The following is a 25,546-nucleotide window of genomic DNA, read 5'->3' as shown; positions in this document are numbered from 1 at the left end:
TTGACAAAAGAAAGAAAATAAAACAGAAACTAAATCGTAGTAGAATATGGCTACAGCGATCGAGCTTACAAAAAAATGTAAGTTGTAAATAAAAAGGTACAAAAATAGGTATGTTCTGGGATAAAAGAGAGTGGATTATTATTCAGCCTAAAGCGGCTGAAACAGCAGCTATGATCGGAGAGTTTAAACAGTTGTTTATATCACAGGTAATTCACAGGTAAGTGTATCTGCCTATGGTACTAAGTGAGTTTAAGGCTCACTATAAACAGAAAACCAAAAAGTAATCCTAGATCATATATTTGAAGCAAAGGCCGGACAGAAAGGACAAAAAAAGTGAACGCAACCATAAAATTATGTTTCAAAACCATATTCTTCTTCTTGATGTACCTATCCGTAACAAATGTTGGCGATCATCATGGCAATCCTTATCTTATCTGCAGCAGCGCGAAAAAGCTGCACACATGTTGCGTTGAATTAGATTCTGAGGTTATTTAACCAGGATGTTTTTCTACTCGGACCTCGCTTTCCAAATAATTTTCACTGCAGGATGGCTTGTAGGAGGGCATATATGGATTCATTTTGCATAATGTGTGAAAAGTATTGTGACTTTCGAGATTAAATAGGGGTCAGTACTTTTCGGTTATTCTTCATTCTTCTGAGGATCTTTTCTTTTGTGATTCGGTCAGTCCACGTCTTCTTAGGTATTCTTCGATATAGCCACATCTCAAATGCTTCCAATGTTCTGCGCATATCTTTGTTTAAGATCCACAATTTAACACCATAAAAAAGAATGGAAAAGGAAGACCTAAACATCATCGGAATATACCGCCCAGAAATTGAGAAGCCTCGAACAACAAAGGAAACGAATTACGGTTTTATGACGAATCACAATAAGTAGTAGATTAAGTCAGAGGAAAGATAATAATATTGTGGGGTTTTAACGCGTGAATAGGCAATCAAGTAATACCCACCAGTGAAACCAGGCCCGTCTCCAAGTCTGTCTTGAGGGGATATCCACGTTTATAACTGTCGAGGTGGTAATTGGAAAAATATGTTAGTAAGAAGTAGTTCTGAGTGTTATGCAAATTTTTCTACTAGGTTTTCTCTCTTGTTTCTGACCCTTTGTGACTCTGACTCTGAGTACTGTGTCGTACCTCCAGCTCCAAGCTTGGCGTTATAATCTTCTATTATAAACTTAATAATTATATTGATGAGAATTTGCTGTCATGAAATTATCTGTATGATTCTGTTAATATTTTCTGATAAAACTTAATTACCTTATCCTCCTCTTTGTCTGCAGTGAAAGCATAGACTTTGACATGTTTATATTGATAGGGTTGGCTTGTACTTATAGTAACATCCCTCACTTTGATATTGGTGTAAAGTTAGTAATGCATTTGGCAACCTTGGGTGATACGATTACTCCAACTTCATAGTATACCTTGTGATCTTCCACTTGTATTTCGCCTGAATCTGGCCACCTCATTTCTGCTACTCCCATGATTTCAATATGTAATATTTTCATCTCACGACTTGCATTCTGGATTATTCCTGCTTTGTGTAAGGTTTTAACATTACATATGCAGATCTTGATGTTCTTTCTGCACTCCAATTTATTATCTATTGGTAAACTCAAAACTGTCCTCTGCCCAGACCAAATTGAAAGGCTTACTCCGGAATTTATTTTAGTATTGTCATGATTAATTGACTAGGGCGTATCGCTATGGATCTTTCATAGGGTAATAACTAGTACCACAAAATAGTTATAGCAACTATCTAATTACGTGTTATTTCAGATTTCTGCAACGGTCCATAGTTCAATACTCTATGGCAGCAAAAAAAGAGGAGCAAGATTCGGTACTAGTATCGTCAACCTAGGAGATATAAATTTGGATTCGTTTAATGGTAAACTAAAAATTATACTATGGATATATATTTGTTTATTTAAATTATTGTTTTTATCTTATCATTGCGTATAAGCGTCAATTAATAGATTAGATTTTAATTGTACCAAAACTCATAATACGCGTACATGGTCCATGGTTAATATATTAGTTCCAACAAATTATTTAGACCTGAACATTTTGACAAAAGATGATCATATTTGGCTATATTATTGCTCGAATAGGCAATCAAGTAATTCCCGAAATTAAGCAAAAACATAACGAGAATGTTAAAAACGAAAATGGAGAACTCATGATAAACTTCTGCACAAACAACGAATTTTTTTTTGACAACACATTTTTTGACCATAAAGACCAACATAAATATACATTAAATGAAGGGTCTCGGGAGAAAACCATGAATGTCAAAAAATATTTTATTAAAAAAAATGAATTTTACAGTTAAATATTGTGTAAAAACTAAAATATGTGCCTGATATATTATACTCCAAAACATTTATCATTAACATTTACAACTAAAAACTAGTACTTAAAACTAAACCAATTAAACAAACTGTTTTTGTAAACAATCAACAATTGTGGCAATCTTTTATGGAAGAAAATCATGAAAGTCCAGGTGCGTTTCTCTTCTAAGCCAAACATTTTCAGTATATTTAAAGTTTTAGGCAAGTAGGTTTTACGTTTATTATCATGTAAGGTATAGTGACTACTTCTTGATTTAAATGACTGAAAATGCTCGTGAACACTATTAACACTACTCGACTTCAGTTTGTTATAATTTATTCCGCCCCTTTTATCTTTAGGAGCCGTTCCAGACTGCTTTAACTCTTTCTGTAGATGTTGAAGTTTTGCCCCTGTAATACCATGAACTGCACGAAAAAACTTGACACAAACCTGTACTTCTTAGTAATGTTTTTTCTCATCCTCAGCATTAGCAGTTGACCTTGACTGAACTCTGACTCTGTACATATAGGCTGCATCATAATATATTGCATCATGTACATTTTTTGCCCTAGATCGCTGCCTCTATACTTTTATTGCTACATCGCTACATCACTAATGATATAAGAGAACACAAATACGCATTTTATTCATTATGAGATGGTTTTCTCCCGAGACCCTTCAAATAACACCCGTGGATAAAGATCTATGATAAATTATATTATAACCAACAGAGATATAGAATATACATCCATCAAAAATAATCGACGTAAGATGCCTCAACTCAGCATATTCAGGTAGCGAACCATAGCTTACTATTATGTAAAATAAGAATCGCCATGAAATACTTCAGACCCAAGAGAACAGCGTCAACACAAACAAAAATCAGAGTCGAAGGACCAAATACGGAATTCACGGAATACTTATACAGACAAAATATATCAGAGAAGATTGCTGTGAATGAAATATTAAAAAACGATATAATGGAGGAAAGCTGCAAAACACTCAAAAATAATATAATTAACGCAGCAACAGAATCACTAGTAGAGAGGAAAGTAACGAAGACTAACATAAAAAAAGGAAACCCCATGGTTTAAAGGGCAAGTGAAGATAAAATGTGAAGAAAAGAAGAAAGCCCTTTTAAAAAACAGAACGCAACAAACACAACAGACATATAACCACTATAAACGAATCAGAAATGAATCAAGTACTTTAGTTAGACAAATAAAAAGGGAACACTGGCAGAGCTTCTCAAAACAGATAAAATACGACTACTACGGAATAAAAACAAATATGGAGAATGATCCGTGGACAAAGAAAAGAGATGAAGGAACTAATAAAAACAAAACCCATTCAGAAAGAAACATGAACAGACTACTTTCGATCCCTAGTTGCTAAAGGTGACAACAATAAACCACCAACACCAGAGGTGATGACAAACGAAGAAATAAATATTGAGGATTAAGAGGTAAAGAAAGCATTAAGGAAATTAAAACATAGAAAATCAGTAGAAGAGGACAGAATACCGAACTTCCAAAATACGAAGAACCAGATCTGACTAAACAACTATTAAAACTAATCCAAAAAATAATAGAACAAAACAGAATTTCTCCAGATTGAAGATCAAGTATCCTAATACCTCTCTTTAAAAAGAAAGACAAATCGGACTCGAAAAATTACAGAGGAATTAATTTATTAAACACAGCACTAAAATTAATTACCAAAGTAATAACAAATAAGCTGAATGAAATTATAACACTAGCAGGATAATAACAATGTTTTAGGTCGGAAAGATGATACACCGACGTTATATTTATATTAAGCAAGTGCAAAAGAAATCAAGAGAATACAACAAACTGACATATCTATATTTCTTGTACCTTAAGAAGGCATTTGACCAGGTCCACCGGTTATCCACTTATTGTTCGTAAGAGAGATACCTCTAGAAATAATAAAACCCCTTAAACATCCTTTTAGCTCTATTTTTTAAACATAATCACTAGCCTACCAGTGACAAAATTTATAGCATTTAGACTTATCTGGCTACCAATCTGATGTTAAAGTGTTTTTAAAAAATAATGATATTTTTGCTGCAGTAGATAAAATTAAACATTTCTATTATAACAACTTTTATCAATGAGACAAAGATTATCTGAATAAAAATCATCCCGTACGCAGCCAGCCTACTCAGCTACACCTCGTTGTCTTGTAATGTACTTGACAATTAAAAATCCCATAAGCTTCTACCACTTTACTCTCAGTACTCTCCAAAGTCTTCAAATCAATCCTAGAAAGCATAAACCTTGTTCCAGAATATTAACTTGGATTTAGATAGGAACTTGGCACTGAAGTACAAGCCTATAGATTAGTAAAACATATCAGCAATGAACTCCAAAATAATCGATATTGTTTAGCAGCATTCATTCAGAAGTACATTCAATTTAGTCTGGTATAAAGGTCTACGCTTTAAACTAAATATCTCACTACCACATAGGTTTTATGAAGTCCTGAAATCCCACTAATGTAACAAAGACTTCTTAGTTAACTATGAATCAGAATATTCAAACTTATATTTAAGTTTATCAGGAGTACCGCAGGTCACCGTGTTAGAACCAATGCTCTATCAGCTTCTCACTATCTAGTAAGATAGGTTTACATTTTAACGAAATATATGCCTGATTTCTCATTTTAGATATAGCAATATCAGCGCCATTTGAGGACGACGGTACTGGTGCTGTTTATATATACATGGGTACCAGTATTGGAATAAATGAAACGTTTAACCAGAGATTAACACCATCAACATTTTCACCAGTTTTTCCGAATGTTAGAGGATTTGGAATGGGTCTTTCAAAAGGAGTAGATATAAACAATGATGGTTACAATGGTAAGCAATATATGTATTTATACATGAACCGCGTCGATTAATTATCATCGCGCCGAGCTTTCGACATTATTTTCGATGTCTTCTTCAGGGCTTCCGAGGTCTCACTCTCCCGAGCCACCAGATACTACGACACTGATCACTAACCAATGTATTACTGGTACTGGGAATAGAGGACGGTTCATTTATACCGTTAGTGACGTGGTTTGGGTGGAGGTTGGCGTGGGGGTGAACGTGGTGATTGACGCGGGAATTGACGCGGGGGTTGGCGCGAACATTTCTGACAGTAGGATTTGCGGGTGGAGCGGAGGAAATTTTCTTTATGAGAGGTCTCCAAGACGAAGGTAACCGTATACCGTCATCTCTTTTATAAAGATGGTGTTGACCTAGAGTTGGTGTTGACCTGAGTGGTAAGATTGGTCCACTCTAAAAATTATTTTTTGAACAAAATTCTTTATTTTTATTTTTTTATGATGTGGCATTAAGCAGTGCATATAACCCTTAATTTTCACCCTTCTATTTTAAACCCCTATTTGCCCTGCCTGGGCAAACCGCACCACATTCAATGATGAATCCAGGTAATTCCTAGCTGTATCAGCTCTACAGTAATGTAAAGGAACACGAGGGAAAGAAATAATGTGTTTAATTACTAATGACTTGCCCTTATATGATATAAATGTTTTCTTATGTTTGCCTTGATTACTCTTGTTTGGGGTGTTAGTTGTAGGATTCTTTTCTCGTGTGCCGTATATATAGGTTTCTAGCTTATTGATAATGTACCGCAATCGAACAACTTACAAACCTGGACATGTTACCCTTTGAAATCAAAAAAATACTTATATGTAAATTTTCTTCGCGATGTGACTTCTTCGTTCTCTTCGTTTGCCGGAAATCTATGAAGAGATTATGGATAGTTCTATTGAATTCCCATTCTTTTTCAAGCAGCTATCTTAGAGTAAAGAACTGATCTATGGTCGATATATTTTTCTGAACCGGCTTGGTATTCCCCCATGAAAGTTTCTTCAAACGGTGTCAGACTACTTAATAGGATGTTCGATAAGATTTTATATGCCGTATTAAGTACGGAGATGAATCTATAATTAGAGCACTTGGTTTTGTCTCCCTTTTTATGGATGGGGATTATTACACTTTCGTGCCATTTTGTTGGTATTTTCTCTTCATTCCATATAAGTGTTATTAGTTTGTGTATTTGTCTATGTAGAGTTTCTCCTCCGTACTTAAGGAATTCAGCCAGAATATTGTCAGAGCCTGGAGCTTTTCCGTTCTTCAATTTGTTAATTGCTTGCAATGTTTTATCTATTTTGGGGTCCTCTACCGGTAGGTCCACCCCAAAATATATATTTTCTCCACAACTTTGTTATAGTGTACATTTTATATTACTTTCAAAGAAGGTTGTATTTGAATACATGCACCTATGATACTGAATTATGAACTTTTGTTGACATACAATTGTGCTTAATTGACTTTTGTGAATTAGTATATGTGTTGCCATCTACTAACAAATTTAGAAAATATCAACTTTGTACATACCTTGTTACTTTGTACAAACCTTGTTACATTGAAAGGTCTGAAAGTGAAAAAAATGTTACATAAAACCTTGTAATATTGAGCCAGCGATATACCTACACCAATTGTTTACTAAAAGAATCTGTTGTTTTAGATATTGCAGTTGGTGCGTATCAAAGTGAGAAAGTTTTCGTACTTCAGACTAAAGAAATAATTATATTTCGTGCTACTCTTACATCAGATATAAACTCAATTCCCGTTGAAAAAACATCAGTAGTACCAACTCGCTATTGCGTTGCATTTTCACCAAAATCACCACTAAGCAAACTAACATCACTAACATTTTCAATAGAAATAAGCGTTGATGATGTAGTGAGGCATACAGAAAATAATATTATTCTTGAAAGAAATAGGGAATATTGTAACATATTTAATGCTACAGCTGAGGTAAGTAATTATTTTTTAGTAAATAAATATGAACGTTATAATTAGTAGGAGAGCTACTGAACCCTCCGAGTAACGTTGTGAGAGCTACTAACCCCTTCAGAAAATATTAGACCCTTCGAGATATAGTAAACTAATCACCGGCCTCCTTTGGAGATAGGTAAACTCATCACCAGCATTTTTGCCCCATGCCGCTGGTTTCTAATGCGGAAGATTGCCTGTTATCTCTTACACTTCTCGTTTATGTGGTGATATATTAAATTCAGAAATTTCTTTAAGCAAATTGCTTTAAAATAGATATTATCGAGTTTCTTACGGTGTGACCTATTAGACGTATCTGCCAATTTATGCAGATTTTTGATAGTAAACTTTTTAATAAAAATATTTATTAAAAATAATTGGAGAAATGGGAATGATAGGATTCGCATGGATTTGTGGTGAAATGTATATGGCTTGATTAGGATGCCCAAACAGTTAGAGAGAAAAGAGACTCATTACTTATGTAGTTCTCTACCATATAATTGATCATTTTCATAAATGAAGGTAGGTTAGTGATATCCGCATGAAATCGTTGACAAAACAATCGCTGACTCGTTCTGGGTCCAAAAATGGCAAGCCAAATAAGTGGTGCAGCCACTAACCGTGTGAACCTTCACTCTTATAAGTGGTTACCAAACCAAGTTTTTGGATTTTGCGAAACCAACTTTGAGTCAAGTGAAATAAGCACCCAATTCGCTTCGCAAATGGCCGAACGGCAATTACGGTCTATACCTGCCTGGTCTATACCTGCCACGGGGTGCAGGTAGGCCAGTGATGAGTTTACCAATCTTTCGGGGTCTATTTTAAAATCCCTACTTTTATGGCGGTGATGAGTTTGTACTATGTACGAGGGTATTTATGCTAATTAGTGATGAGCTTACGTGTACGCGTGCCTGTAAGGCTAGAAATTCTTATAATGATGAGTCACAGCATGCCAAGTGCGAAAACCACCACCTGGCACGCATCAGCTCTGCATGTCATTAACCTCTCTATTTTTGTAAGTGTTGAAAAAATAAAAAAAAATAGATCCTGTAAGCTTGAAATTTTTATACGATTTTGTTAATTTATTGTGAAGCTTAAAAATAAATTAACAGCGTTTTAAATAAGCAGAACTACCTGACAGGTAAACCGAAAGGTGTGTCATATATGAATAAAAATAAACTTTATTCCGTAACGTTGAAATTTATACATGTGTTTCTTTAACCCTATAATGCGCGATTTTTTGTATTATAATAAAAAATATATTTAATTGCATTAAGGTATAAACTTATTTCTAAAAATAGTAATAAAAATTTAGCTTTCAAAAAAACATTAATTTTTTGAAAAATCCTGTATTATGTATAATGCGCAGCAGAAATTTTTGCAAAACAAATTTTAATAGAATATTAGTAAGTACAATATGTTACTAAATATCTAAGTTCAATGGAATTTATGAACAATTATTATTTTTGTTCAAGCAAAGATACAGTCCACATTTTGAACATTAAGTATATGAAAGAAAGTACACTTTGGCATCTTTGTTTCATACATTTTTTTGCCTCATTTTCTCTGGAACATCGATGGTAAAGAAGCTAAGAATTTACAAGCGTCATATAAAGATAATGATAGAATAACCTCATACAATTTTTTTATGGTATACCATTTTTCATGTACCTAAATATTGCGACATGGAATGTACGAGGAGTATACGAGGAGGGATAATTAATTAACCTAATAGAAGAATTTAAAAAATATAAAATACACATCATAGAATGTAGAATGTAGAAAATGGGGCGGCCAATAGAGCCTGATACACTGCAACCTTTGCAGATCTATTGTGTTTCCCCCTTATTTTAAAGCACTTCATCTAGCTTGGTCCTCCTAATGAGACTCAACAGCCTTGATAGTGGCCTTTTCATGTAGCCTGGTGCTTACGGTTTTTCCTCTCCGAGTTCTAGAAACCGAATTCGTGCGAGACCTTCGCAATGGCACAGAACGTGTAGAGCGGTTTCCTCTTCTTCCAGACAGAAACGACAGGTGTCCTCTTCTGTCAGGCTTATGAGACTCAAGTGTCTATTGAGTCTACAGTGCCCAGTGAGCAGACCCACTATCATTCTGACAGTCCTGCGTCTGTGCGAAAGTAAGTCTGCTGTAAATTTAGCCGAATGTCCTTTGATGAACTGTTTGGCCTGCCTCTGTCCTGGTGAGTTGTTCCACCACTCAAGAGACTTCTGTTGCACCCATTTGTGTATGGCTGCCCTTTTTATCGTATTTGCGATTCCAAAGAAGGGTTCCGGACCAACCAGTGGCGTAGATGCGCCTTCTCGGGCCAATTCATCGGCCTTCTCGTTGCCACGATGACCCTTATGTCCCGGCACCCAGGCAAGTGTCAACCTGTTTTGACTTCCCACCTGAGAGGGGACATCCAAACAGTTCCATACCAGCCATGAATCGACCTGTACCGAACTGAGAGCCTTTAGAGCCGCTTGACTATCCGAATAGATAACGATGGAGTCGTTATCTACATTTCGGCCGATTAGTTCCATAGCGCACCTGTGTATAGCAGCTAATTCGGCTTGAAATACGGTCGCGTATGTTCCTAGACATACCCGGACTTCCGTCCTTGGTTTTATGCCATATATTCCAGCCCCCGTACCTGTATCCGTTTTGGAGCCGTCCGTATACCGTATTGAGTTTGCTGTTAGCGGCGGACCAGTTTCCCAGTCCTCTCTTTTTGGTATTGTAATTTGAAAATTTTTGTTAAAACTATACCTCGTAACCATTCGGTCTACAGGCATTTCTAGAACGGGGTCTGCCTTTATGTCCTGGTATAGCCTTAAGTTATCAGCTCCCTGCATCATACTTATTGGAGCTTGGCCTTGGATCAACCGATGTACTGTTGATCTGGCTTCACTCTGTATGTATATATGCAGAGGTGGTAGGTTTAGCAGAACTTATAGCGCGTCCGTTGGGGCTGTTCTCATGGCTCCTGTAACACTCAAGCATGCAAGCCTTTGTGTGCTACTGAGCAATCGAATCGCCCCGGACTGTTGCGTTTTGTTCCACCACGCCACTGAACCATAAGTTATCATGGGCCTTATAACCCTTGTGTATAACCAGAGGTTCATTTTAGGATTTAACCCCCAATTCTTACAACACATTCGTCTACACGTGTTCAGGGCCATAGTGGCCTTCTGTGTGACTTTCTGAATGTGTCCATTCCATGTCAGCCTCTGGTCGAATATTACACCTAAGTACTTGGCCTGACTTGTGAATGGGATTTCTATTCCCTTGAGCACTAGTGGCTGTAAGCCTTGCAGTGCTCTTTTTCTGGTGAAGGGAACAACAGATGTTTTTTTAGGGTTAACCTTCAGGCCTTCTTCCTCACACCAGCTGTCCACCATCCTCAGAGCGACTTGAAGTCTCTCCGAAATTATTTTGGTAAAGCGTCCTCGGACTACAATTACCAAATCGTCCGCATAACCCAGACAGTAAAAACCCTCCCTGGACAGTGTATTAAGTAGGTCGTCCATAAGCGTAGACCACAGTAATGGGGATAAAACTCCTCCTTGTGGGCAGCCGCTTCCTGCCTTCGCTTCAATAGTGGCTTCACCTAACGAGGACACAATGATCCTGTTTGTTAAGGTCGCCTTTGTCCACTCGCATATGAAGGCAGGAACTCCTCTTCTTTTAAGCGCGTCCGTTACAGACTCGAAGGAGACGTTATTAAACGCTCCCTCCACGTCCAGAAACGTCGCCACCGCTATCTCCTTGTCATCTGGCGACTTTGAGAGCAGTCTGTTAAGATCATCCAGCGCCAAGTCAGTTGACTTTCCTGGCTGGTATGCATATTGGCGATCGCTAAGTGGATTCTCCATCAGCACGTCGTCCCTAATATACCTGTCTATCAATCTTTCCAGCGTTTTTGCTAGGAAAGAGGATAGACTTATTGGTCTGTATGGCTTGGGGGTCTGGTCCATTACCCTACCAACCTTGGGGATATATGTGACTTTCACCCTTCGCCATGCGGTTGGAATATATCTCCATGCCAAACTAGCTTTGAAGATCTTTGTTAGATGCGGGATGATCACATCCTGTCCCTTCTGTAGCAAGGCTGATGTCGGTAGCTAATTTCCAGTCCGCCTTAGTAGGCCTTCTGGGATGAGCTACCTCTACCGAAGGATTATTGTCAATGGATGAGTTGGGAAAATGTACCTTGGTGAGCATTATTAAGCTTTCCTCCAGGGTTTCTACATACAAATACACATCATAGCAATACAGGAAACACATTTAACTGGAAACAACATTAAAAAAATTAGACCGTACACGTTTTACAAGAAACCTACGCCAAACAAGATAGTACTACTGTAAGTAAAATACAACAAAATTTCTTGAAAATTACAAACACTATAAAGGAAGCAACGTCGAAAAACATACCAAGAACAAAAAGATTTAGAAAAAACCACTGGTCCGATGACGAATGTAGAACAGAGTTAAAAAAAGATCAGATTTGAGATTAAAAAGTTTACGATCGCAAAAACAAGACGACCTAGAAAGGTATGCCGAACAACGAAAAAAAGTAAAGATAATCCTAAGGGAGCGGAAACGAAAGTATATGGATGATAAAATAAAGCGCATTGAAGAAAATTACAAGCAAAATGAAATAAAACATTTTTACAAAGAGGTAAAATACATTAAAACTGGGTATCAGTGAAAAACGATGAATTTAAAAGATAAGCAAGGAAATCTGCTTAGTGGACGAAGACCAAATATGTGAAACGTAAAAAGAATATTTCGAAGATATGCTAAATGACGGAGTGACTTCTGAAAAAAATTATAATGTTTCTAAACCTCAAGCAGTAATGGAAGAAATACCAAAGCCCACAAGAAAAGAAATTGAAGAAATAATAAAAGATATGAAAAATCAAAAAAACCCCGGGAGAGCGGCATTGTGGCAGAGAAAATAAAATATGAAGGAGAGGCCTTAATAAACCAACTTGGTGAGCTAATACTAGAAGTATGAGATGCCGAAGAAATCATCGATCCACATCATTTTAATCTAAACTCGTATTGTCGTTGAAATGTATACATTTCCTGATAAATTCGAATCTTTTCTTACTCATCACGTTTTTTATTTGCGGATAGCCTAAGGAACTAAACCAATTACTACGACAATTAGGCATGTGAACTAGGGACATACAGATGCAAATTCCTAGCTGTTGATTTATATCTACGGTGGTCAGTATCGCTTAAAACCTTGAGAAAAAAAATGATGAGAATTGATGAGAATATATTCGGGGATTTTCATTCAACAAATTTTTGATGTTTTATATTCGGGTTTTGTTAGTAAAAAATATAAATAAGAAAATAGAAAAGTCACATTTTTGAAACTCTTGTTTTTCTGATATGTAAATATTATCCTAATATTTTAGAAGCCAGAGGGGGACTTCGTTCCTTTTCAAATTTCCCTTAGAAGTGATGTGGTTGAAAACGTAATGGTAGAAGGACCTAAAATTGTAACTTTATCAATCCCGTTCATACACGGCTGTAGTTCAGCCAGCTTATGCAAAACGCAGCTCAGTATGAATATTATGCCAAAAAAGTAAGTATATTTACATATTTTTGGCTCTTAATGGGTCATTTGTATATGCAGAGTGATTCTTTGGGAGTTTCAATTGGAGGTTTTAGAGAAACTTGATAACATTATTACCTAAAAATTTAGGATGAAAGGTTTTTATAATATCACTTAAAATAACCAAAATATATGCAACACACATTACATAAATATGTAATATATATTTATACGTAAATATATATTACATAAACATATAATACAAAATAAAAGGTTGAGTTTACCGAAAGTACAAGCTGAATATAGCCGAAAATGACAAAAAAAATTTCGGTTTGGCAGTGTTGAAATGTTTTTATAATGCATATGTTGTACGCTTCAAATATAAAGAGATAAATCTTTTAAAAAGTACATTTTGATTATACTATTTTATGAATTCTGCAATTTTTAATTTATATGAAGCAATAACGAGTAAATATTTGTCTCTTTCGAGATTAATTGTAAACATCTATTGTAATCTGCCAACTGCTGATTTGACGATTGCCAAATCTATCCCCTAATCTATCAAAGGGTAATTGCTAAAAAAATTAACTAATAATTAACTGCAATTAATCTACAAAGAAACAAATATTTATTAATTGTTGTTTTATATAAATTAAAAATTGCAGAATTCATAACATAATATAAACAAAATGTACTTTTCTAAAGCTTTATCTTTTTATATTTGAAGCATACAGCATCTACATTATAAAAATATGCCAACACTGCTATACCGAAATTTTTTGTTCCATGTTTGACATTTGCGGCTATAATCAGCTTGTACTTTCGGTAAACTCAACCAAAAAATACACACAACAGTCAGAATTTGATGTTCCGAGGATAAAAACAGCACCCTTAAATTTTTCTCAACTATAAGCATACTATTGACCATGATACTATGATAAACAAGATAGGATCTTCCTGTAGCACAAAATCGGTCGTGTTCGCGCATGCCGTCATTGGAGAGTAGAATTTGAATTCTTGTTAAAGTTAAATGGAATTTGTATGTATTCTGTGATGAAATTATTCAATTAACAAAATAATAATATTGAATAAAGGTTTAATAATTACAATAATCGTACACACAAGGATATCTCCAAACTATTTATTAAAGATTATTTATTGATGCATACAAAAAACTGACATTACGAACGTGCAGCTCTCCAATTACGTCACGACTTATGCGCAATATCTTATCTTCTTAGTCATAGTATCATGCTATTGACTACAGCATCGAGGCCAAATAAGTCAATCATCAATTTTGTAAAACGTAACCTATACAAAACAACTTATTGATTATACTTTTCGCAGAATTTTTAAAATAACCTTTTTTTTAAAACGATTTCCATGGAAAGGGGAAATCTAAAAATGTCAAACATTAGTTAGTTAAAAAAATTAGCTTCATAACAATCAATTGTGACTGAATCCGATATAAACATAATATTTAACATGGACATATCACAAGAAAACAGTGTCAGAATATTTTTACTTTTGCTTGCAAGTCTCCATTTGTTTCTTGATATCTATCAAAGCAGTTTTAACCCTTTTACCACTGAATTTAGTTTTACATCTAAGAGACTGAAACTGTTCAATTTTGTAATCAGAATAATTAATTTAAACACATTATATATATATATATATATATATATATATATATATATATATATATATATATATATATATATATATATATATATATAATTAGTCGTAAAATTCACATTTGTCCGTTCTGAGGAAGTGGGAACTTTTAACTGGGATTTTAAGATCCCATCAGTTAAAAAGATCAATTACAAACAACAAAAATATCAAAAAAGAAGGTATAATTGAAACCCACTTATGAGTGGAATGTTAAAAAACACTTTTTGCACAATGGGACATTGCATCGAACACATAAAGTTTTTGTACGGCTTTCCTTTTTCTTTTGAGAACAACTGAAACATCTTTTACTGCTAGTTTGTTTTGGAAGGTGATCTCCAATATTTGTCATAATTTTTTGCATTTTTGTGTGCCTACCTAGACCACTAGAGACTCTTTTCTTAATGTTGGCTTTGGATCTTTCCAAACTTATCAACTGCTCAGCTACAGGTACTAAATAATAAAGAAGAGAAACTTTCTTCCCTTTATTGTGAATTTCCGTAAATATTATCCATGAATTGATTACATATGCCATTAACAATTTGGAGGAAACTTTAGCCACGATTTAGTAGATTTTCTGTCTCAATCATAGATGGCAATCTTTTGATCAGCCAAATCAACCCCTATCATATATTTATTGTAAAATACTATAGCTTCAGGGCAATCAAAGTGCATTTTTTGTCTTTTTTTAGTTTTCTTTCAATATGTGATAAAGATGGCGAGTGGCAATTTGATAAAAGTAAAACTTCTTTAGTGTCCTGCCATCTAACTGCCATTACGCCTTTATCATTTACCAATAAATTAGATTCACCTCTAGATAGCTTCTTATCAATCAATTGTATGTATTCTTTGTGCGCTTCATGTATTTACCAACGCATGAAAACTCAAGATTATTCATGTAGTCAACACTGGTAAAAAAAAACGATGAATACACAAACATATGTCTTTTGATTGAAGTGTTTGACATAGTGTCACTACCACCTTCTCTCCAAGAGTCCCCTTTAGTGCTGTGATTTCCTTACCGGAGTAGATGTTAAAGTCGTATATGTAAACAGTCATGGAATCGCATCGTTGCCATAATTTTATACCTCTCTTGATTGGTTTCTTAGGTATGTATTGTTTGAGATATTTTGAATTGAGTCTTTTGAATTTTACGATCGTCTCATCAATGGATTGGTAAAATGATTCAGTCAGTTTACGACGTCTTTTCAGTAGTATGTTTTAGAACAATTTTGAGGTTTTGTTGGGTCATTTATGAAAGTTGGAAAGCACATCGATCTCTACCGATAGCATTTTTTATTATACTATTTGACAATGAATTATTGTTGGACCAGTAATGATAAAAACTCGGCACCCTGTTATAGGACATCACAAGAGTGCAGCCAAGTACTATCATAATTTCATACATGTCGGTCTCCTCTCAGTTAAGTTTCAAATTCTTCAACTGTCCGTTAAATTCCAAAAGATTGACACCCTTCGTTTCCTTAGGCAATTTTCTTTCAATTTTCTAGGTATAAATTTTTTCAAAGGTATTTCCAAGTTTACATTGGGGCTCATGTCAGTAGCTTCACCACTCCCATTATTACCGTTTTCTTCGTTCATTGAATGGCGTTCATTTCTCTGCTTATATATGCTTCTTCAGTACTGCTGTTACCTTCCTCATCTTCGTAGCTCATTTGAACTCCTTCACTTCCATCCTCGCTGTCTCTAGGAATGTAGTCACACTCATCAGACGCTGAAAATGGTTCTTCTTCTGGGTCAGTTATTATATTTATAGGTTTTTCTAAGTCTTTTTCGCTAAGAGGCCGGTTTCGTCTTTTCTGAAAAAGAAAAAGTTTATGACTGATGGGTAATTTTGATCCCATATAAAATAACTGTAGGGAACAAACGATCCCACTAGATTATTATTTGCTAAAACACCTTACATTGTAATTACTATTTAGTATATTTTACTTACTTGTAATAGTATTATCGTCTGCACGCTTTATTTCTTAATTTTAATTAAAATAAGCAACGGGTTCCTGCAATTTCATTAATCATAACTCAGACAGCCATACACGTGCCACAATATATCCATGTTAGATTAGGAAATTCAAACATGTAATGACACCAGTGTTGCCGATTGATGAGAGTAGACTATAAATTACTGAAATATTTCATTTGTACGTAAAAGCGGTTATATAATGTCCATCAGTAAATAAGAACTAGTGGACGGGAACTAAAGTCCCCTGCAAAGGCGAAAGGGTTAAAAAATACAGAAAAACTTTTTAATTATATACCTTCATAGGCAGTAGTATCTTTTTAGATACTGTAGTATCTTTTCCGTAATTTCTCTGTAAAAATAAAATAAAAAATGATTTAGTATATGAATGTGGATGTGGATAAATGTGCGATTGGTATATGGATGCGAGTTATTTTTGTAGTTTTATTATTCCATTTATTATCTTATATAACTTATCATTTTCAATTTTCTTATCAGCAACATAACAATTATTTTTTAATGAAATTATTAATTACTTACAGTAGTAAATTTTACACAATATAAAGCAATTGTTCTAAAACGGTTTTTAATACACAATATTTGATTAATTTTTTAATTTTAAGTCACGTAAAGACAATAAAATCAGTATCGGTCAAAATAATTGATTATTATTCAAATTAATTAATTAAGAAAATCATCAAATTTCTCATTACTGTTTCTCATAGCTGCATGATCATCCAGAACAGCTTTGTTACTGGGTATATTGCCAGAAATATGATGATACAGAATATTTTCTCGCTTTTCTTCTTACCATTCTTTATAGGCATCCTTCGGGTTATTTCTTGGCGTTAGGTTTCTCTATTTTAGATGGTTAATTTCCTTCCAGCTGGTGATTTATGGCTTGGTATTTGTACTACTGTATTTTCAGCTCTCTATATGTCATAACACAACACTAGAATACACCACAAAGATTAAAGTTGAAAGCTTACAGGATGACTACATAAGATATCTGTTTTTGAGAAACTAGGCACGCATGTTAACAATACGTGTGTTATTACTACTTACTACTAATTTAATATTAAAACTTTACTCACCATGTTAAGAGATGTACCGTTTAGCTCTAGAGAACCTAATCCTTCTAAATTCCTCCTGATAAATTTTGTTATGTTGTACTTGGTGAGAATTACGTAAGCCTTACATTTAAAGTCAAACTTTAGCCAAAGCTTGTTGCATTCTATCTATTTCATGTTTCGATATAGTTCTTTAACATTTGGTAGAATAGTTTCTACTTCTGATGTAAATTTCTAGATGTTTAAACTGATATTTGTATTACGGTTTACAGTTTGGTTATTCACCAAGAAATTTGATCATGTTGGTTCTCTAGCTATGACCATGCATATATATTCAGTTTTTTCTATAATTAGCACGTCATCTGCAATGCAAAACAGATCCTAATGAGTCGTTAGTCCTTAATTCTGAATACCATTTTTAGAGAATCCATTCCGACACCAAAAAGTGATAGATAATGGGAGATACAGCTTATTTCAAATCGAGTGGCGAGCCCTTCCACTAAATAGTTAATCGCGCAGACAATAGAATATCTATGATCAGACCCATGCAGTGGCGTTGCAATATTAAACAAATTAAATTATTTGAAATCGCACTAATTACAAAATTATTACTCACTTAAATAATAAATGTAGTTTCATTGTACACATATTGTTTTATAGATACCAAAATTTTTGTTTGTTATAATACCATCTTTAATAATTGATACTCTATAAAGTTTGGTAAAAGTTAATTTCTAATTTAGTATCAGTTACCTTAAAACCGTAATTATAAAGTCATTAATAATGACTCCTTAACGACTCGTTACGGGATAAAAAGAACTACTAAGAATTATTTTCGAGAATTTCTAGTCACTGGATTTCAAACGAGTTCGTAATTTAGTCTCATTATGTTGTCGAGTCTCAACAAGAAAGGTGCTACCACGCGTATTAGAACTATTTTGTAGAATGGAGATGGTTAAGTGTAGTACGAGTAAACAGATCAGATTGACACCAGAATATAAAGGAATAGTTTACAATGTATTTAAATACAAGGTGGTCCAGAATTATGTACATTAATTTCTAAAGCTCATAGTACGTCCAAAAATAAGGGTACTTCTTTATGTACACTTTTTTATAAAACTGAATAATAAGGGAGATACAACCCTTTAAAGGGGTGAATTGAAATTCTTATTTTTTCAAATATCTTCCAAACGGTTTTGAATACGGAGTTCATATTTTGGGAGTGATTATAAGACATTAGGATAATTAATTTCATGTCACCACCTACTACATCCTATATTAATACAGGGTAGTTTTGGAGGGTAAGTGGGGGTTATTGCGTCACGTGTTTTTTAATTTTTACATATTTTAAAAAAATATGTTAAAAATTGTGTCCTTAGACTTTTCTACGCATAAAAGGTGCTCTTGTAATATTTCGATAGATATCACCGTTTTCGATTTATTTAAACTCGAAGGTATACATGTATTTTATTGTAATCGTTACATTTCTTAATATTTATCAAGTATGCTTTGGAATTGACACTTGTGTTAGCAACAACACTTTAATCTCAAGTAGTCCATGAATTGTCAGTGACGTTTAATAACAATTAAATTATTTTATCTACACTTTTATTGTACTCGACAGTGAAATTTGTTTAACACGTCTCTTTTGCTATATTTTTAAATTTGTTTGCCCGCAATATGGCACACTATTCAAATTCTGAGATGACAGACATACTTTTAGTATTAGGAGAATGTTCGGGAAATGCTGCTGCCGCTGTAAGACGCTACAGAGAAAAGTATCCGAACAGAAATATTCCCAATGCCAGGACTTTTGTAAGTACTGAACGACGACTGAGAGAAACCGGTTGTCTTCAAAGAAGGAATACAGATGCTGGTCGTCGTAGAGAAGCAAGAAATGTTCGCGTTGAACAGCAAATATTGGATGCTGTAATAAATGACCCCAGAATAAGTACACGCAGGTTAGGATTAAGAACGTATATTTCCCATCAAAGTGTTTTAAGAGTTCTGCATAAAGAGAAATTACATCCTTACCACTATCGACAAGTGCAGAAATTGTTACCTGACGATATGCCACTTAGAGTTGATTTTTGTGAAGTATTGCAAAATAAAGTTCAAACTGCACCAAATTTGTTAAGCAACATTCTGTTTACAGACGACATTACAAGACAAGGTATGTTCAATTCTAGAAATATGCACTTCTGGGCTGAAGAAAATCCAAGGGCTACAATGGGAACTCACTTCCAACACACGTTCAAGATAAACGTTTGGGCAGCTACTTTAGGAAATAGTTTCATAGGATACCACATCTTTCCCGGACATTTAAATGGTAACATGTATTACAATTTTCTAAACAATATTTTACATGATATTTTGGAAGATATTCCATTACAAATACGAAGAAACATGTTTTTCATGCATGATGGTGCTACACCACATCACACAAGAATTTGTAGAAGGTGGTTACATGAACATTTCCCTGATAGGTGGATAGGCCGGGGTGCGGATGCACCGATTCATTGGCCTGCTCGTAGTTGTGATCTTAATCCAATGGACTTTACAGTATGGAGTTATTTGAAATCAAAAGTGTATAACACTCCAATTAATACAGTAAATGAGTTAAGAGACAAAATTGAACAAGTATTTACCGATTTACAAAACGATCCAGTAACATTAAATGGATTAATGCGTTCGCTAAATAAAAGAATTAGATTATGTATTCAACAAAATGGAGGACATCTTGAACAGTTGTTGTAAAATATTATTTTCGCCATTAATTAAATGTTAAGTATTAATTAAGTTTTCCATTAATTTGTAATATTATTGCTAACACAAGTGTCAATTCCAAAGCATACTTCATGAATATTAAGAAATGTAACGATTACAATAAAATACATGTATACCTTCGAGTTTAAATAAATCGAAAACGGTGATATCTATCGAAATATTACAACAGCACCTTTTTGCGTAGAAAAGTCTAAGGACACAATTTTTAAAATATTTTTTTAAAATATGTAAAAATTAAAAAACATGTGACGCAATAACCCCCACTTACCCTCCAAAACTACCATGTATTAATATAGGATGTGGTAGGTGGTGACATGAAATTAATTATCCTAATGTCTTATAATCACTCCCAAAATATGAACTCCGTATTCAAAACCGTTTGGAAGATATTTGAAAAAAATAAGAATTTTAATTCACCCCTTTAAAGGGTTGTATCTCCCTTATTATTCAGTTTTATAAAAAAGTGTACATACAGAAGTACCCTTATTTTTGGACGTACTATGAGCTCTAGAAATTAATGTACATAATTCTGGACCATCTTGTATATGGAAATAATATTTCCTGAAGATAATCGAACCAGTATTAAATAACGTGTGAGTGAAGCTACTGGAGTATCTTTACGTACAGTAGAAAGGATCGATCATTCAACAAGCGAGTACCTTAACAAACGCAGAGTAAAATAATGCACTAAAATTTCCAGCTACAACACTTGCTAAAAGGAGGGCAACCGTGACAGACTTGAGGGAGTATAACAAACTGATCATTAGAAATACCATTCATCGTTTTCATGAGACTGAACATTGTCGTATACCATTAAAGATTTTGCAGAAAAGTCTGAAAGTGTGAGTTCTCTCTACAGATTTGTGAAAGATTTGGGATTTAAATGTAAGAAAACGAAAGATAATCGACGTTTATTAATTAAACGGAATGATATTCGTGCTCTACGTATTAAATATTTGGACAAAATTAAATAGTACAGAAGCGAAGGTAAGTCAATTGTATATGTTGATGAAACCTATGTACATGCAGGACACACTACGCCAAATAGCTGGACAGATGACAGTGGCAAACTATTGCTCAAAAACATTTCAAAAGGAACTAGGTTGGTTATTGTACATGGTGGTGGAGAAATGGGTTTCATACCAAATACCCTTTTCACTTAATCCTTATTAAGTGAGGAGCTAAGACAGGAGATTTTCATGATGATATGAATTCAGAAAATTATGAAAAATGGATGAAAGAACAGTTAATCGCCAATTTGACTGTTGGATCTGTTGTTGTTACTGATAATGCGTCATATCATAATGTACAACATAATAAAGCAGCCACCAGTAATTCTAAAGAAATGGATATGATATCTTGTTTGACAGAAAAAAATTTACCATTTGTAACGTCAATGTTAAAACCGCAATTGTATGAAATGATCAAACGACAGAAACAAGATCATATTCAATATAAATTTGACAAAGTGCTGTAAGAATGTGGATATGTTTCTTTAAATCTTTCACCATATCATCCAGACTTGAACCGTATAAAAATGGTTTTGGCGCAAATAAAAAATTAAGTTGCAAAACAAAACGTTTATTATAAGAGAAGACGTAAAAGTGTTGGTGGGATAGGAATTTGCTAGAGTAACTGTAGATAACTGGAAGAAAGTGTGTGAACATGTTGTCAAGATTGAAGATAAGTATTCGGAAAGTGAACATCGCATAGATATAATTACTGAAGAATTAAGGATCGATTTAAATGGTTCTAGTCACGACGACAGTGCATCTGATTATGAAAGTGAATAATACAATTTACCATTACGATGTACCTATGTAACCTATGTGAATATAAGTTTTCCAAACTGACCTGTATGTATGTATTATTTTTTTACTTTATTAAAATCATTTCGTATTTTTTTCTAACTTAACTTTGTGACGTTTAAGTGAGTAATAATATAGATAATAAAGGTTTTAAAGTTAAAACAATATTTGCAATTAATATTTAATAATACTGTAATCTGTAATACATATCTATGGTTTCACATACAGACAATATAATATCATCATTATCATCATCCAGCCCCATTTTCACATCCATTGTTGGATATAGGCCTCCTCCAAACGTCTCCAGTTCTCTCTATCTCTAGCTGCTGCAATCCAGTTTGTTTCTATGCTCTTTAGGTCGTCGGTCTATCGGGTGGGTGGTCTGCCTCGACTTCGCTTGTCGGCTCTTGGTATCCACTCCAATAATCTCTTCGTTCATCTTCCGTCTTCCATTCTAGCAACATGTCCAGCCCACCTCCACTTTTGTTTACTGATTCGCAGTATAATATCGTCTACGCCAGTTAGTCGGCGTATCTCCTCAGTTCTCACGCGATCTTTCAAGGTCAGGCCCAGCATTGATCTCTCCATTCGCCTTTGTGTTACCCTCATTTTTCGGCAGTAGCTTTCGTTAAAGTTAGGGTCTCTTCCGTAGGTCAAGACTTGTAGGATGCATTGGTTAAATGCCTTCCTTTTCAGGTGAATTGGGGTATTTGTTTTAAAAATGTCTCTCATCCTTCCATATGCAGCCCATCCCGACGTGATTCGTCTATTTAGCTCGCAGGTTTGGTTGTCTCTGGTTATTCTAATTTCATGACCCGAGTATGTGTATTTATCGATTAATTCTACCTTGTTGTTATTGATCTGTATCTCTTCGCTGGGAACCATATTGGTCATTATTTTGGTTTTCTCGAAATTTATCTCCAGCCCAGTTTCTTGTAGTATGTCATTCAGTTCTTGGAGCATGTCTTTGATCTCTCCCAGATTATCTGCAAAACGTAGATGGTTTAATCTTTCTCCATCGATGGATATTCCTTTCTGTTGCCATGTTAGTCTTTTAAATGCATACTCAAGAACGGTAATGAACAGCTTTGGTGACATGGTATCACCTTGCCTCACTCCCCTTTTTATCTTTATTTTATTAGTTGCTGAATGTAGACTTATGGTTGTTGTGACATTTTTATATACATTTTTAACTATATTACAATATCTGTGGTCGACCCTGAAATCTTGTAGTGCTCTTAAGATGGACGGTAGTTCCACTGTATCAAACGCCTTTTTAAAGTCTACAAATATCAATGCCAAGAGACGGTTATATTCGTTAGTTTTTTCTATCAGGGTTTTTAGGCACTGCAGGTAATCGTTTGTGCCGTAATTAGGGGTGGAAACCGGCTTGTTCCAGAGGTTGGTAAAAATCCAGCTTTGTCTCTAATCTGTTCGTTATTATTCGGGTATATAATTTATAAAGATGGTTAAGGAGACTGATTGGTCTGTATCTTTCCAGGTCTGCTATATCTCCCTTCTTGTGTAAGAGTACAGGTATTGAATTATTCTACTTTGTTGGGATATTTTGATTCCATAGGCGTAGATTAAAGAGCTTTTGAATTTTGGCTATCAGTACTGAGCCTTTTATCTTTATCGCTTCCGTGACGACACCGTCCTCCCCCGGAGCTTTGTTATTCTTCATCTTTTTTAGAGCCTTGTAAATTTCGTCCAAGGAGATTTCTGGGATATCTTCGGAACCCTGATTTTGAACCTTCCTCTGCTGATATTTAACTATATCTAGAGTCGATTGGTTGCTATATAATGTCTCATAGAATGATTCCACAATTTGTAACAAATGTTCTCTGTTTGATGTGATGTTGTCATTTCTATCCTTGAGTTTGACTATTTGTTTATTTCTATTTGTGAATTTGCGTCTCATTATTTTCATACTCTTATTTTCCTCAATGGTTTTGATGATTTTCTCATCTTTGTATTTTCTTAGGTCTTTTCTGATTTAATATAATATGTATGTGATATATTATAATAATATATATTAAAATGTAGTACAATATTGTTAAAAATATAATTTAATATCACTGTTTAGTAAATTGTGTGTACCTATCTTTAACAATTTGATTTAAATCATAAGTATTTTTTTTTGGAACGCCACTGCTTTGGTTGGTGAGGCTTTACTGTTCCTAGAAATTTTTGCCACTACAGTTAAAACATACTCTAGTATAGATAAGACATGATTTTTTAATTATCATATTGCGTTAAAAAAATATAGTATATTAATAAACACTGAAGTTGTATTTTATTATTGTTTGGTAATGCTAAGTAAAGTTTTTCAATAAGCATACGTAAACAACTAAAATGATAAAATTAATAATCCTTTGAGTGCTTTTGCACATCAAAAATCCTTAATTTGAGTAAACTAATTTTACAAGACTGCATATTATATTTAATAATCAATTTTAGCACTCAAATAATACTGGGAGAAAATGATCACCTTTCATATAATGTACGTGTAAAAAATGAAGGTGAGCCTGGATACCAATGTACATTAAACATTACGCTGCCAAATGAACTTAACCTACAAAGCGGTAGAAACTGCTATTCAGATAATAATAATAATGTTCTATGTATGCTTGGAAGCAAGCTGACTAACCTGTCTAGATCGGTAAGTATGGAAAGTCAGGATTTAATATATTATTTAACACCTAATATTTTTGACAACACCAAAATTGTATGTCAACATGAATGCAACATGTAAAGAGATGACCTTCTGTATCGTAATTTTGTTATTTAATTATTACGGTATATCTTTTTGTCCGTCTTCTTTTTATTGCTTCTGCTACTTTCTTGCTATATATATATATATATATATATATATATATATATATATATATATATATATATATATATATATAATGTGAGAGATTAAAATCTCACTGAAATGAGGATATCGGTCAAGGAGAAATAAAAAATGAAAAAACTATTTCAATCTTTTAATAGAAAACGTTTCTAGCAGTATTTCTGCACTTCTTCAGTTCTAATGACTGTAAAGTCATATATGGATGTCAAACAATGTCAAATGCATATTATCAAATATATATTATTCAAACTTCAAATACAAATATAACAGATTATTATCACATTAATGTCAGACTAAAAAGAGGTGGTTTTACAATGCTTTATTTATAATCATTACACTTGTTGAATTTGCTGTTTTAGTAAGTCTCAATTGATGTTGCAAGGCTCCGGAATATTCGGTGCTGATAGACGGTAAATTCTTATTAAATTCGCATGGTCGAATATAGTTACTGAATTCTAGCGGTCATTGTACTATAACTCGCGCCAAAATAGTTCAGTTGATGTGCTTTTTTAGCATTTGAAAACTATTTGAGCAAGTTAGCAAGCTTTTTCTTCTAGGACTTCTCATGCCTTAAAAATT

The 25,546-nt window shown here is 34.1% G+C and overlaps 1 protein-coding gene across 1 annotated transcript in view; it reads left to right on the top strand.

The window, feature by feature from the left end:
- Positions 1-25,546, top strand: part of LOC140438428 (integrin alpha-PS5-like) — a 78,856-nt gene that overhangs the window by 39,128 nt on the left and 14,182 nt on the right. The window contains exons 10-14 of the mRNA XM_072528110.1: positions 1,797-1,905; positions 5,038-5,232; positions 6,911-7,203; positions 12,651-12,820; positions 24,571-24,772. Of these exons, the coding sequence (XP_072384211.1) occupies positions 1,797-1,905; positions 5,038-5,232; positions 6,911-7,203; positions 12,651-12,820; positions 24,571-24,772 (969 nt within the window). The remainder of the gene's footprint in view (positions 1-1,796; positions 1,906-5,037; positions 5,233-6,910; positions 7,204-12,650; positions 12,821-24,570; positions 24,773-25,546) is intronic.

This window comes from Diabrotica undecimpunctata, chromosome 4 (assembly GCF_040954645.1).
Source record: "Diabrotica undecimpunctata isolate CICGRU chromosome 4, icDiaUnde3, whole genome shotgun sequence".
NCBI lineage: Eukaryota > Metazoa > Arthropoda > Insecta > Coleoptera > Chrysomelidae > Diabrotica > Diabrotica undecimpunctata.
The sequence above is the reverse complement of the archived record's forward strand: the minus strand, read 5'-3'. Positions and strand labels throughout refer to the sequence as shown.